Consider the following 12,271-nt stretch of genomic DNA (forward strand, 5'->3'; position numbering starts at 1 on the left):
GGGACAGCCAGAGTGTGCTGCTGCGTTTCACTTCTCTTGGGCTTTCTTCTCTTTTTACCCCGTAGAGAATCCAGCTGACAAGCAGGTGACTGTGAAGTTTGTCCAAGACACCTCCAAGTTCTGGTACAAACCGGAGATTTCAAGAGAGCAAGGTTTGTCAAGTCATGCCGAGTTAAGCACCTTCCACAAGAAGGCAGCTGGATAGCGCTTTGTATTTACTTACAAATACTTTTGATTCACTCTAACTTGGAGCTGCAGGGTGAGCTGCACAGGGTTCCTTTTCAGCTTTCACTCCCAAAGAGAAAAAACTCCCAGCTTCTAGTGGGGACTATCAGTAGGCTGGAAGAGGTATATTTTAAGAATGCAGGGAGCATGTGAGTGCTCTTCAGGAGCAATCTCTCTCTTCCTCCGCCCCCTTCGTCTTAGATCGCATATGATTATTCACAGTACCACCTATATCTCTGGTCATATAGAAAAGTCAAAAAGCAAGTGTTAGGGGAAGTTATCTGTTTAAAACATGCATGGGGGGGGGGCAAAGTTGGTGTCCTCTTACCCTTCTACAGATTCTCGATGAACTTTTTCCAATTTACACTGTCTGCTGGCAAACAATAAATCTGTTTTAAGATAGGTTTTCTGAAACTGCCAGGTTGCTGCAGGTCTAGCAAGATCACAGAGTAGAAAAGATTATCAGAGAACACACCTGCTTGTTTGCTTTGGATTCAGAAAACCAAAAGCTGAACATTAAGTACTGTACAATTAACAGACAAAAGGTGGTTTCTCCTTTGGGGGCGGGATGCAGATGGTTCTGGGAAAATTGACTCTGGGCAGCGAAGTATTGCTAGTTCCTAGAGATCAAATATTGTTACAGGGAAGGTTGTAAAGGTTGAATAACTGGCTTTTGGACCAAACAGTTTTCTGTTGCTGCTCTCATTATTCTGCTGCTTTAGCTAGGTACATACAGAAGGTTTTACTATCCCAACCATGGTTAAGATATCGTAAAAGCACCCCGTAGGCTTTTTTCCTCTTCCTCACCCTTTGAGGGCTAACCATGCTTGGCTTCAAATCAGAGTTTGGAATGGTGCTTGCAAGTAGCTTGGCAAATTGTGGTTCCAGCTAACCCCAGTTTATCATCAATATCCCTACAGACCTAATACTTCTGCCTGACAAGTGCATAGGTTCTGTAACTCAGAAGTGACTGAGAAGTGTGTGTGCTCATTTCTGGTACTTTTGACCTCTTCACCTGGCAGTCTCTGGGTGGTCAATTAAATTTCCCATAATATCTTTGATGCAGCATCACTCTGGGGTATTGTGGGAAAATTAAATACCTATGCGCCAATGGCTGGGCACCCTCCAATGTGAGGGGGTCCTCCTTTTCACAAGGAGCTCTGCTTATGTGGCTCCCGGGAGACTAGACTGACTTCAGAGAATAAGGAACTGAGACCATCCATGGTGTGACACGCTAAGGGGTGTGAGTAAGGTGTGAGTAAGGCTTCCATAGATAGACCCAGTTAAACAAAAATGAGGTCCTCCTTTTAAACTTGGTTTGCCTTGTTTTGGGAGAGGAGTTTTATAGCACTTTCCTGTCGGATTGTTTGTTTGTTACTTGCCTAAAAGCAACTCGCTCCCTCACTCATTTCTCTTTCTTTTTTCTTCCCTCATGCAGCCATTGCTGTCCTGAAGGAGAGGGAGCCTGGATCCTTCATTGTCCGTGACAGCCACTCTTTCAGGGGAGCCTATGGCCTTGCCATGAAAGTGGCTATACCTCCTCCTTCAGTGTTGCAGCTGAACAAGAAAGGTGTGTTATGTTTTCTCTCTCCAGTTTGGGGAAAGGGATCTATACCTCCAAAGTTGGAGAAAAATCCTTTGCCCTTTACATTCTAACGTAAGAAGTACATTTTTGAGATTGCCCCATCGCTGTTCTCCAGTTAGCATTTGTTTTTAGCAGATGCTGGGAACTGGCAAGTTCTCCATTATTTAGTGCAACTTTGAAAATAAGTCTGCACAACTAAAAAGAAAAATGAAACAAGCCTCCCAAGTGCACCACCGCCACAGATAGACAAACACTAGATCAGTTATTTGTGCCTTAAAATACTAAAACTTACCAACTTGCATTGGGCTTCTTTACCTGATTGCCTGGAGCTCAGAAGCTGTTTACAAGCCTGGCTGAAGTATTGCCTCACTCTCTGAGCCTCCCTAATTCTTAGGGACCCTGGAAAGAGTTGGATTCCATTGTATAGGAATTCTATCTTTATCTGGAGGCAGTAATGCAATTCCTTGGAGGAAATAGGGAGGAGAGAACCCAGAGCAGGTTTGAAGCAGTAGCTCAGAAAGCCCTTGGCCAAGGTAGCGGAGCAATAAGGAGCCCTCTCAAATTCTTGTGCTTTGCCATATAGCATGCCTGTCTTGCTGAGGGAAAAGGAAAATGGCATGCAGAGTTGGGCTGCATTCCTATACAATTTACCTGGGAGTAAACCATATGGAACTCAGTGAGGCTTACTTCGGAGTAGACATGTATCGGATTGGGCTGCAAATCAGTAGGCCTTCCTAGAAGAGACGTGGTTGGTTTTAAAAATATTTTATACTCAACAATTCTTCATTGAGCTAAAATCCATCGCAGTAATATTTTGTGAATGAGCAGTGGAAATGAAACTGCAAGTGTTCCGTTTTATGGCAAGTGATAGATTTTTCTGTCCCTTACACCATGTAATATTTCAGCAGTAGAATGCAAACTGCCATGCACAATTTGAGGATTGTGTTTTCTTGCTATGTACCAATTAAATTGTGTGTTCTGTGTCTTTCCTTCACAAGTTTCATCGGTGGAGATTCTGGGATGTTCCAGTGCTACTTGCTTACTCTTAGGAAGTCTAGTAGTCGGATCAAATTAGATCAGTTTCCTCTTGTTTGTATTAGCTGCTTAGATATTTGAGAACTGTACGGCCCCCACCCCTCCATATCCTAGCAGAGAGGGCCAAAGGTATTTTAGTGCCCCAGTTGGATACATTTGAGAGGCGTTTTCAGCCCTTCTTGCAGTTTTGCAAATAATACAGTTGTGTGCCTTTTGGATCACATGGAAGTTTTTCATTGCACCCCTAAGTAAATAAAGTAATAAATAAATAAAATAAAACTATTGGTGTATCCCAAGCAGCCACCCAAGATGGATTTAGGGGAGCGTGACCCATTCAGTCACACAGGGTACCAAGCCACACGGGCACCATAACTATTATGTAGCGTGGGGGGGGGGGCAAATTTTGGTGTCACACGGGACACTGCTGAAATTTGAGACCTCAAGGACCGCCACTGCAGCCACCAGTGATTTGTGTAGTCATCAATGGCTTCTCTGGAGGTTGTCTGCTTCTGCATCAAGTGTTGCTCTCCGTTGCTGATAGGATATATAAGTTTCCCCTTCACTGCAAATGCAGATGAACCAACAGCACGATCTGTGTGCTATGGTCCTCATGTGTACAGTCCTTTTCTTGTGTACTGTGAATAGGCAGTCGACTCCAAGGCACATACAGTGGTACCTTGGTTCTCGAACTGCTTAGTTGTTGAACCAATCGGCTCCTGAATGTCGCAAACCCGGAAGTAAGTGTTCTGGTTTGTGAATGTTTTTCAGAAGCTGAACAAGTGCAGCCAATTGGAAGCAGCACCTTGGTTTTCAAACTGTTTTGGGAGTCGAAGAGACTCCCAGAACGGATTACATTCGAGAACCAAGGTACCATTGTACAGTGGTACCTCAGTTTAAGTACTTAATTCGTTCCGGAGGTCAGTTCTTAACCTGAAACTGTTCTTAACCTGAAGCCCCACTTTAGCAAATGGGGTCTCCTGCTGCCGCCGTGCTGCCACAGCACGATTTCTGTTCTCATCTTGAAGCAAAGTTCTTAACCTGAAGCACTATTTCTGGGTTAGCGGAGTCTGTAACCTGAAGCGTATGTAACCTGAAGTACCACTCTACTTGTAGGTGATGCCATTCCTTCATTTGGTCTAATGACATTGTTTTCTGTTGTTTTATGCTGCAGTTGGAGATCTGTCTAATGAACTTGTCAGACATTTCCTGATTGAGTGCACCCATAAGGGAGTGAGGTTGAAAGGATGCCTCAATGAGCCATATTTTGGTAAGCATATTTTATCTATCTATAGTTCATAAGTGGTGGGCTTTAGGAAGGTGATGAATGAAACTTGGGCAATTTTTAAATTCCTGCTTTTGAATACCATTTCAGGCCTTGCCTCCCCTTTTTCAGTGTTGTTTGTTTTTTTAAAAAAAGTTTTATTACACTTCTCCTTTTCTCCTCCACCCCACACTGATGCCTTGGCAGAAGGAAGCACCACTGCAAAGTAGGCAGCTCCTCCCAGGAATGGAGCTCTGTCTCACTGCACCTCACTCTGCCCTCTGCATAAGTGTTGCAGCTGCTCCACTTTGTCCTCCTTCACTTTCCCTAGTAATGTAGAGATTCCCAGAGAAGAAATGCAAACCAGAATTCAAATTAGGGGGCCAGATATGTGATGCCACTTTAAACCAAAGACTCGTACAAAGTCTTTTCAGATCCTGGCATAGATACAGAAACTACAAGTTGAGACACTAGCATTTCATGGCCTCCTTCCACCATTGTGCTTCTACATTGCTTCTACAATATTTTTCATACTTGGTATTCCATGTTGGAAATTCAAGTAGATGAGATCTCTGTATGCGTGGAAGTGTTTAAAGAGTGATCTAGCAAGTGAATCCTGGGTTAGTTTGCTGAATTGAGAGGCCCACAAGAAGATCAGATACAGGTAAGTTTCAAGAGATAAGTTATCCAGTGCAATCCAGTTCTGTGCTGCCACAGAGAGAAACCTGTTGAGAAAGGATAGCTGCTGGCTTAAGATGCAGGTCAAAAGAACAAAATAAGAAACTTGTTACACAAGCCAGAAGTTAACTTGATGCCTTCGTCTGTTTTATCCACAGGGAGTTTGACAGCCTTGGTGTATCAGCATTCAATTACTCCTCTGGCCCTGCCCTGCAAGCTGCTCATCCCAGACCAAGGTATTCCCATTAAAAAAGGAACAGGCTGGGCCTAATCCAGGTCTTGTGTAAACGTCTGAACCAATATGCATGTCTAGCACACTCATGTATTCAACACACAGCTCAGAGAGGACTAGGAACTATGATGGACGCACCAGAGGAGTAGAGAAAGGCTGGTTTAATTTATGGAGGCTCCTTCAGAGAGCAAGTGGGCAGCAAATCATACAGCAAACACACTTTTCATTATGAGAACAGAAGAGCGAGTGTAGCCTTTTACTATGGTAAGAGAAAGAAAAAAGGAGAGGAGCAGTGGGTGAGCCTGATCTAGTTGTGAACAGAGAACTTTGGCCTCCAGAGGTGTTAAACTCTCCCCTTAGAGTGCTTTGCACTGGCAAGGCTGCAAGTGTCTTCCACACATTCCTTGGTCTGTGGTCCAGCGAAGCATGAATACAAGGTGCCGTTGGAGCTGTGAGCTGCCCAACCATTGAAGATCTGGGGTTTAAATGCTACTTTTAGACCAGCTAAACTGGGGGGGGGGGGGAGCTTCCTGAGTAAGTACTGTCATGCTTTAAGTCCTTTGCTTATTTCGCTCAAGTTCCTGTCAGTTTACTAATCTGTTCTCTAAGATAAGTTTGAAGTTGAAGTGACATGGCCATAGTCTGAAATGTATATTAATTGAATAATGAATTTATTCTTGGATATTCAGTTTACTTCTCAGCAGAATCTCAAATTGTGGGAATCTAATTGGGACATAGAAATAGAAGAGGAAATTTGGAATAGGAATACTTTGTAAGTCAATTTCTTCCAAGAGAATGGGGCTTGTTAAAAATCTCTTTGGGCTGCTATTATACCCCTAGGAAGCTTTCTTACCTAAAACTTAATAGCTCTCTTCTCTGCTGGACAGAGTGTGCCACCGGTCTTGGGACACACAGACATAAGAGGTGCTTGGACTATTCAAAACTAGAAACATTTTGGAAACATATTTTTCAGGAAATGTTTTAAATCACATGCCCAAATGTCCCTAGAATTCTTTCTTTGGCTCTTTTTAATTTATATAAAGGAGAAACAGAGCAAGTAAGAAGTAAGGAACTCAGAATGTGCTTGCTAACTGCAGCACATACAATGATAGCCAGACATCAGAAATCTTTAAGCCTTTTCGCTATCAGTTGTATCCAAACTGTGCTACTAGGAAAACTGTCTCACAAGTTAAAGGTGACAATTGGGCAAAAGAAACGTGGCAATTCTAATGCCACTTGGTATGATTTTATTGTTTATAAAATAATGAAGCACATGGAAGCTATGTGCCATCTATGGTGTTTCCTGCTTGGCAGGGAGTTGGACTCGATGGCCCTTGTGGTCTCTTCCAACTCTATGATTCTATGATCTCATATACAATACGGTCTGGCTTGTATAGACTTGAGACGCTGCTGCATTTTGATCCATCACCAGCTGATTTGTAATTCAAAAACCTGAGTTTCTTTCATCATGTGATCTTATAAAGCATACAGTATTTAAAAATGAATATAGTTCCAGTTCCTTTATCATATAAGTTAAATAAACACTATTTTTACCGTCCAAAGTAAATATATAAAAAGCAAGCTTGAATTTTCAACCTTGTACTACAAGAGGCTGCAAAGTGGCTGTTTGCTTTATTTACAGTCAAGCACTTTTAAATATCATGCACTCACTGAAATGATTGGGACTTAAAAGTGCTTGACTGAGTTTGAATTGTTCCCAGAGTTTTCTCCTCCCTTCTCATGCGTAGCTGAAGGGGTGGAGTGTACTGGATGCTTTTCCTTATAATAGCTCCAATAAGGTGTCATGTAACACCGAGAATCTGACTTAACTTCTCAATCCAATTTATACGGAAGATGCAAGTTTCCATTTCTGTCTGCAGACCCCCTGGAGGAGATACCTGAAAGCTCTCCACAGACGGCTGCAAACTCTGCTGCAGAGCTTCTGAAGCAAGGGGCAGGTCAGTGAATAGTTCTTTGCGCATCAGTATTAGAAGGCTTTGCATGCCACCCAAGTGAGTTGTGATTAAGGGCTGCAGACTGTTCTAAGCTCTTTTAAAGAGAAACCTAGAAATAAAAACAGTTATTGTTTCATCTTTCTGGTGTAGCCTGTGAATGTTATAGTAAACTTCTCTGTGTTCCTAAGAGAGGGGTGGTGGTGTAAAAATAAATAAAAGGTTTAATTAGTGCACACTGGGTCTGAATTTTCAAGCTAATAGCTGCTGCATGGCATTCTGTGAGCTTGTATACATATGAGCCTGAATGTCTACTTAAATGTTGTGTGAAGGAAGTTCCTGTGTCTGCTTTGCAATATGTCTGCCATCAGAACCAAAGTAAGGTTTTCCTGTACAGATCCTGCTCACTTTCATAGTTCTTTCCTTGTATTTCTTCCTTTATTGCATGAACAGCATGCAATGTTTGGTACCTGAATTCTGTTGAAATGGAGTCCCTCACTGGTTATCAGGCAGTGCAGAAGGCCCTGAGTTTAACCCTGGCTGAAGAACCGCCTCCTGTCTCTACTGTGGTCCATTTCAAAGTGTCTGCACAGGGCATCACACTGACAGACAACCAGAGAAAGTGAGTCCTGGCACTGCTGTGTGCTTGGTTTGGGGGTTGTTGGAGGTTTCAAAAGATACGTATGAGCCTATTAGAATGCTTCATGATAATTTTAGTTAGTTTCAATGTTTACCTGCTGTTTTTCTGCCAGGCTTCCAAAGTACACATCGTGTTTAATGCCTAGTTAGGTTCTCTTTTTTTAACATGGAACACAGCCATGATAACGGGCCTAACCAAGACCTATTCAGTAGTGAGGGTTTTTCTTAAGCTTTTATGCTGTGAATTCAGATGAAGTTGCGTCCCCCAGCAGCTGCCGCTGCATTGCAATGGGATGCAAACCGCAGCCTTCCTCACACGTGAAATAGCAGCCTTGACAGCATGAGAAGAAAGGGTTAACATCCTCATGCACCACAATCCTTTTTCTGATTGGCAGCTTCACAACTGTCAGTTAAAGTTTTATAAAAGAATCATGCAATGCCAGTTGTGTTTAATGCAGAATGTATTTTGTTCCTACAACAAGCATTGTCTTGCAATTGCCTATCCCCTCAGGAAACCACCCCCTGGTAGAATGTGCCTGAGATGTAAGCACATAAATTTATGTAGCCACAACATTTCTTAAACCTATTTTGTCATATTTTCTCTTTCCCTCAGGCTCTTCTTCAGGAGGCACTATCCGGTCAACACTGTTATTTTCTGTGCTTTGGATCCACAGGACAGAAAGTAAGGACAGCAAATGCTTTTCCTAATTCAACATTAATAATATTGTGTGAGACTACAAAAAACACTAATAGAAATATTAATCTTTTCTTTCCCCCACCCGCCTCCCCTGCCTCTTCTGTTTGCCACAAGATGGATGAAAGAGAGCCTTTCAGCAAAGTAAGTAACAGCATGCATCTTACTATCTGACCACCTTTGCAAACAGCTTATACCACGTCCAGGACTCTGCATTTCTTTCAGATATCCTCTAAATCGGGACTATTGAGCAAGGCTTGGGGACTCTTATCAGGTGGCAATTTGGAGTCTCAACTGTGACCCATGGCATCTTCCACACTTCCTACAATTTTTGGAACAATCTTTATGTCCTGGAAATGATGCCCTTAGTGGGACAAGAGCAGAGACATACAAATGGCGTCTGCTGCTCTTCTCAGCATCCCCCTTTCCTCCGCATTCTGATTCAGTGAGCATTGCAGGAATTGGGAATTGGGAATCATGGCATTTGCAACTTGCTAGTATTTGTAACCAAGGAAGAAAGTTGTAGGAGGAGTGATGGTCTAGTCTTGTTGGATTGGGTGAAGCAGAGTCTGGCAAGCATGTGGGGGCTTTTGGAAGGCCAACAATGACATGTTCAAAATGGGGCTTAGATGGTAAAGTACGAAGAGATGCTGGTCAAGGGATTGTGACTATTTTGAAGAAGATGGCACTTGCAGTTAAACAATGAGTGACATTTTCAGAGGTGTACTAATAATATTGGCTCCTTCCTCCTCCAGCAAAACTAGCTTCAGATGCATGTGGGAAATTTTGGTTTGGCCCCAAAGCATTTGCTAGGTGGGGAGTTTGCTCTAAATATGCAACTTCAGTTAAATTTCAGTTAAGTATTTCTAAAACGGAAGTCCTGAGGTGTTAAAATGCTCTAGGGCAGAATGGTGTTTCTGTGGTGAGTGTTAACTATTGAAGATCCCTGGATCAGATCTACCCTTGCAAGAGGTGCCCTTGGGGCACAGGAGAGGTTGGAGGAAGTGAACAGCATGTGAGCTCTGACCTAACATCTCCTGTAGTCGCAGAAGACAGCTGGGAGTGGGGGGCAAATTTGCAAACTACTTTCTCTTAGTTTGTTCTGGCCTCCAAAGTAATTCCATTATTCACTCTGTGGTGTGATGCTTCTTTCTTTTCATGCGCATTTCCTTTGCTTTTGCTTTCTACAGGGTGTTTGGGTTTGTTGCAAGGAAACAGGGTGACGCTGCAGACAACGTGTGCCACTTGTTTGCAGAGAATGATCCAGAGCAGCCTGCCAGCGCCATTGTAAACTTCGTATCAAAGGTCATGATAGGTTCCCAGAAGAAGAACTAAGAGCTTCCAACTGAGTGCTGCAGACGAACTCACAGGAAGGATGCCATGAGATTATGGCCACTCAGCCTGCATCTAGCGGTTTCCCAGGACGACATTCCACATACAAGGACTGCCATCAGTAACATCACCTGACCATTTGACAGGCTTTGACATACAAGTGCAACTTTAAGCAAAGAAGGGAGCTAGAAGTCAGCAAGATCCCTAAAGCCCATATCTGAACAAATTTTGGAAGAAAGACTTAAAGCAAGGGAGCCAATAGTATTTTCCATGTGCGGCTCTGATTTTTCACCACATTGGGCTAGAATCATAGAATCGTAGAGTTGGAAGGGTCTCAAAAGTCATCTATTCCAACCCCTGTCATGCAGGTAGAATGGGAGGTGGGAGCCACGTTGCTTTTAGCTGGAATTCTTGCTAGGAAACACACAATCAAGGGCAGAACTACACTTAAAGAAATCACAAAGGGAACAGCCTCTGGGTGCATTTGTGGGGAAGAAGTGGTAGCTACAGTCTGGGTTATAATTGCAGGTTCTCCTTTGCAAGTGCCCACCTCTGCATTCGTGTTATCTCAGCAAATTCAGCTTTGGAAATGCATTTGCTGATACAGCATATATTTCCACCTGTAAATAATTGTTGTGGTTTCATTTGATGATAGCCATGGCCATTCTCTTCCCTTGTTTTCACATAACAAACAAACTTTAAATGGAATAAATGTTCAGAGGAAATTGGTGCAGATTTATTTGGGATGGTGCAGAGGGAGAGAGAAAGGTTTTTGGACTGCAACAAGTAGGGTAAGGAAGCTTGGGTGCCTTTAATTTATTTGAAGGTAAATGGGAGGGATTGGTTAAAAAAGAAAAATGCAATGCATGTTTGTCATGTTATTTTCACGTTGCTTCATATACGAAGAATTTAAGTAGGGAATATAACTCTTTTCATGGTTGCAGGATAAAAAGGAGGGGGAAAGCACACAAGAGAACATTTCTGTATAATTTATAATATATTGCTGTAGTCAGACTATTTATAGCAGGCGTGGAGAACCTGTGTGCCTCCACATGTTGCAGGATGGCAACTATCATCAGTCTAAGCCAGGAAGGCTGATGGTCAGGACGATGGGAGTTGTAGTCCAATGATATCTGGAGGTGCCACAGGTTTCTCAACCCTTGTGGCGCAAAGCAGGCCGCTCTCTGTTGTATAGTATTCTAATTCTGAGCATACTGTTGAAGGCACCGTTCATTATGATAGGACTAGGGCAGGAGATCCATTCAAGCCCTGAACTGAATGGGGGTTCTACTGCAGCACCACTTGGAGCAATGCTTTTTTTAATGTATCCTGTATTCCTTCAGTAGCGGAAACTTCGCTTGAGCCTTGCTGTAGGAAGTAGTTTTGTATTCTGACTTTAAAAGCAGCCTTTACGTTTACAGTAAATATTTTCATATTATTTTCTATTACTTAAAATGATGGTTATGAAATCCAATTTGTATGGATGGTTTTTAAGCTGATTTTTATTTTTAAAATCTGGAATAAATAAAACATAAAGAGGAAAAAATATTTTTGTTGCACTTACCCATATTTTGAAGATGGTCTGATTCTGTTTTGACAGTATGGCACATCCTGTGCATGTATTGCTTATGAAGACAACACATGTGACAACTGCCTCTTTAAGATCCATCTTGCGACTTCCTTCACACAGACCCAGCAAGATGGAGAGAAACTTTCCATTGATTTGAGCCCATGCCACAGGAATCCATGTGTGAATATGCAACCATATACACCTTTGAATCAGGGTAGTTGAGTGAATCAAGCCTTATAAGCAGCATTCTCACGGTCACTAAAGGAGCTAGGTTTAGCCCCCCAAGCAGATATGTCAATCTCCCTCCTTTTTTGTTCTATGAGGTTTTTTTGGCTTTGTTTGCAGCGTTTTGAGAGGGTTGTGATATCCTGTTCTTGTTGGTTAATTTCTGAGGTGGTTTGCTTTTAAGGCATGGCCAAACTTGGCCCTCCAGATGTTTTGGGACTACAACTCCCATCATCCCTAGCTAACAGGACCAGTGTTCAGGGGTGGTGGGAACTGTAGTCCCCAAACATCCGGAGGGCCAAGTTTGGCCATGCCTGAGGGGAGTTGATAGGTTCTCTACACCACTGTCCTTCAAGTAGTTTTGGAGGGTCTTCGAGAGAAACTCTCTTGCCATTTGGTTTGTGTTCAGTGTGGGACTAAAGGACCATGATGAGGTGGTTTGTATTTTCTCTCCTAGCTTGAGAGAAGGCATGGTCTGTGATCTTAACGTTATCAACATTTGTCGTTCCAACCAAGGGGATCAGGCCTGGTGAGAGCAGAATGCTAGCCAATCTGGACATTATGGTGTGGTGCCCAGACTTGAGAATGTGTGGCTGGTGTTGCCTGGGTTCTTTTCACCCCCATATATCGTACAGGCCTCCGCCTTTTAGCCTTTCTAGTAGCCTATGAGAGTCTGGTTTGGGGTTTCCCATGTGGTTGTGGGGCAGATGCCTCTCACATTTAGGTTGAGGTTGCCTCCCAAGATTGCTTGCCCTTTGGAGATGAATTTATTTAGTGTTTTCTGGACAAAGTCTGTTTTGATATTGGGAGCATATATAGAGCCAATCGTCAATTTAGTTTTGC

The 12,271-nt window shown here is 42.8% G+C and overlaps 1 protein-coding gene across 4 annotated transcripts in view; it reads left to right on the forward strand.

Moving 5' to 3' along the window:
• The window catches only part of TNS3 (tensin 3), a 76,134-nt gene extending 64,955 nt beyond the window's left edge, over nucleotides 1–11,179 (forward strand). For all 4 annotated transcript variants that reach the window (XM_083709063.1, XM_083709060.1, XM_083709061.1 and 1 more), the window contains 9 exons: nucleotides 66–152; nucleotides 1,664–1,795; nucleotides 4,017–4,112; nucleotides 4,943–5,020; nucleotides 6,897–6,974; nucleotides 7,422–7,590; nucleotides 8,221–8,289; nucleotides 8,419–8,445; nucleotides 9,492–11,179. In XM_083709063.1, coding sequence (XP_083565189.1) covers nucleotides 66–152; nucleotides 1,664–1,795; nucleotides 4,017–4,112; nucleotides 4,943–5,020; nucleotides 6,897–6,974; nucleotides 7,422–7,590; nucleotides 8,221–8,289; nucleotides 8,419–8,445; nucleotides 9,492–9,636 — 881 coding nt within the window. In that variant the 3' untranslated portion in view covers nucleotides 9,637–11,179. The remainder of the gene's footprint in view (nucleotides 1–65; nucleotides 153–1,663; nucleotides 1,796–4,016; nucleotides 4,113–4,942; nucleotides 5,021–6,896; nucleotides 6,975–7,421; nucleotides 7,591–8,220; nucleotides 8,290–8,418; nucleotides 8,446–9,491) is intronic.
• Nucleotides 11,180–12,271: the final 1,092 nt, after the last annotated feature.

Source organism: Podarcis gaigeae (genome assembly GCF_964106915.1).
Source record: "Podarcis gaigeae genome assembly, chromosome: 13".
NCBI lineage: Eukaryota > Metazoa > Chordata > Lepidosauria > Squamata > Lacertidae > Podarcis > Podarcis gaigeae.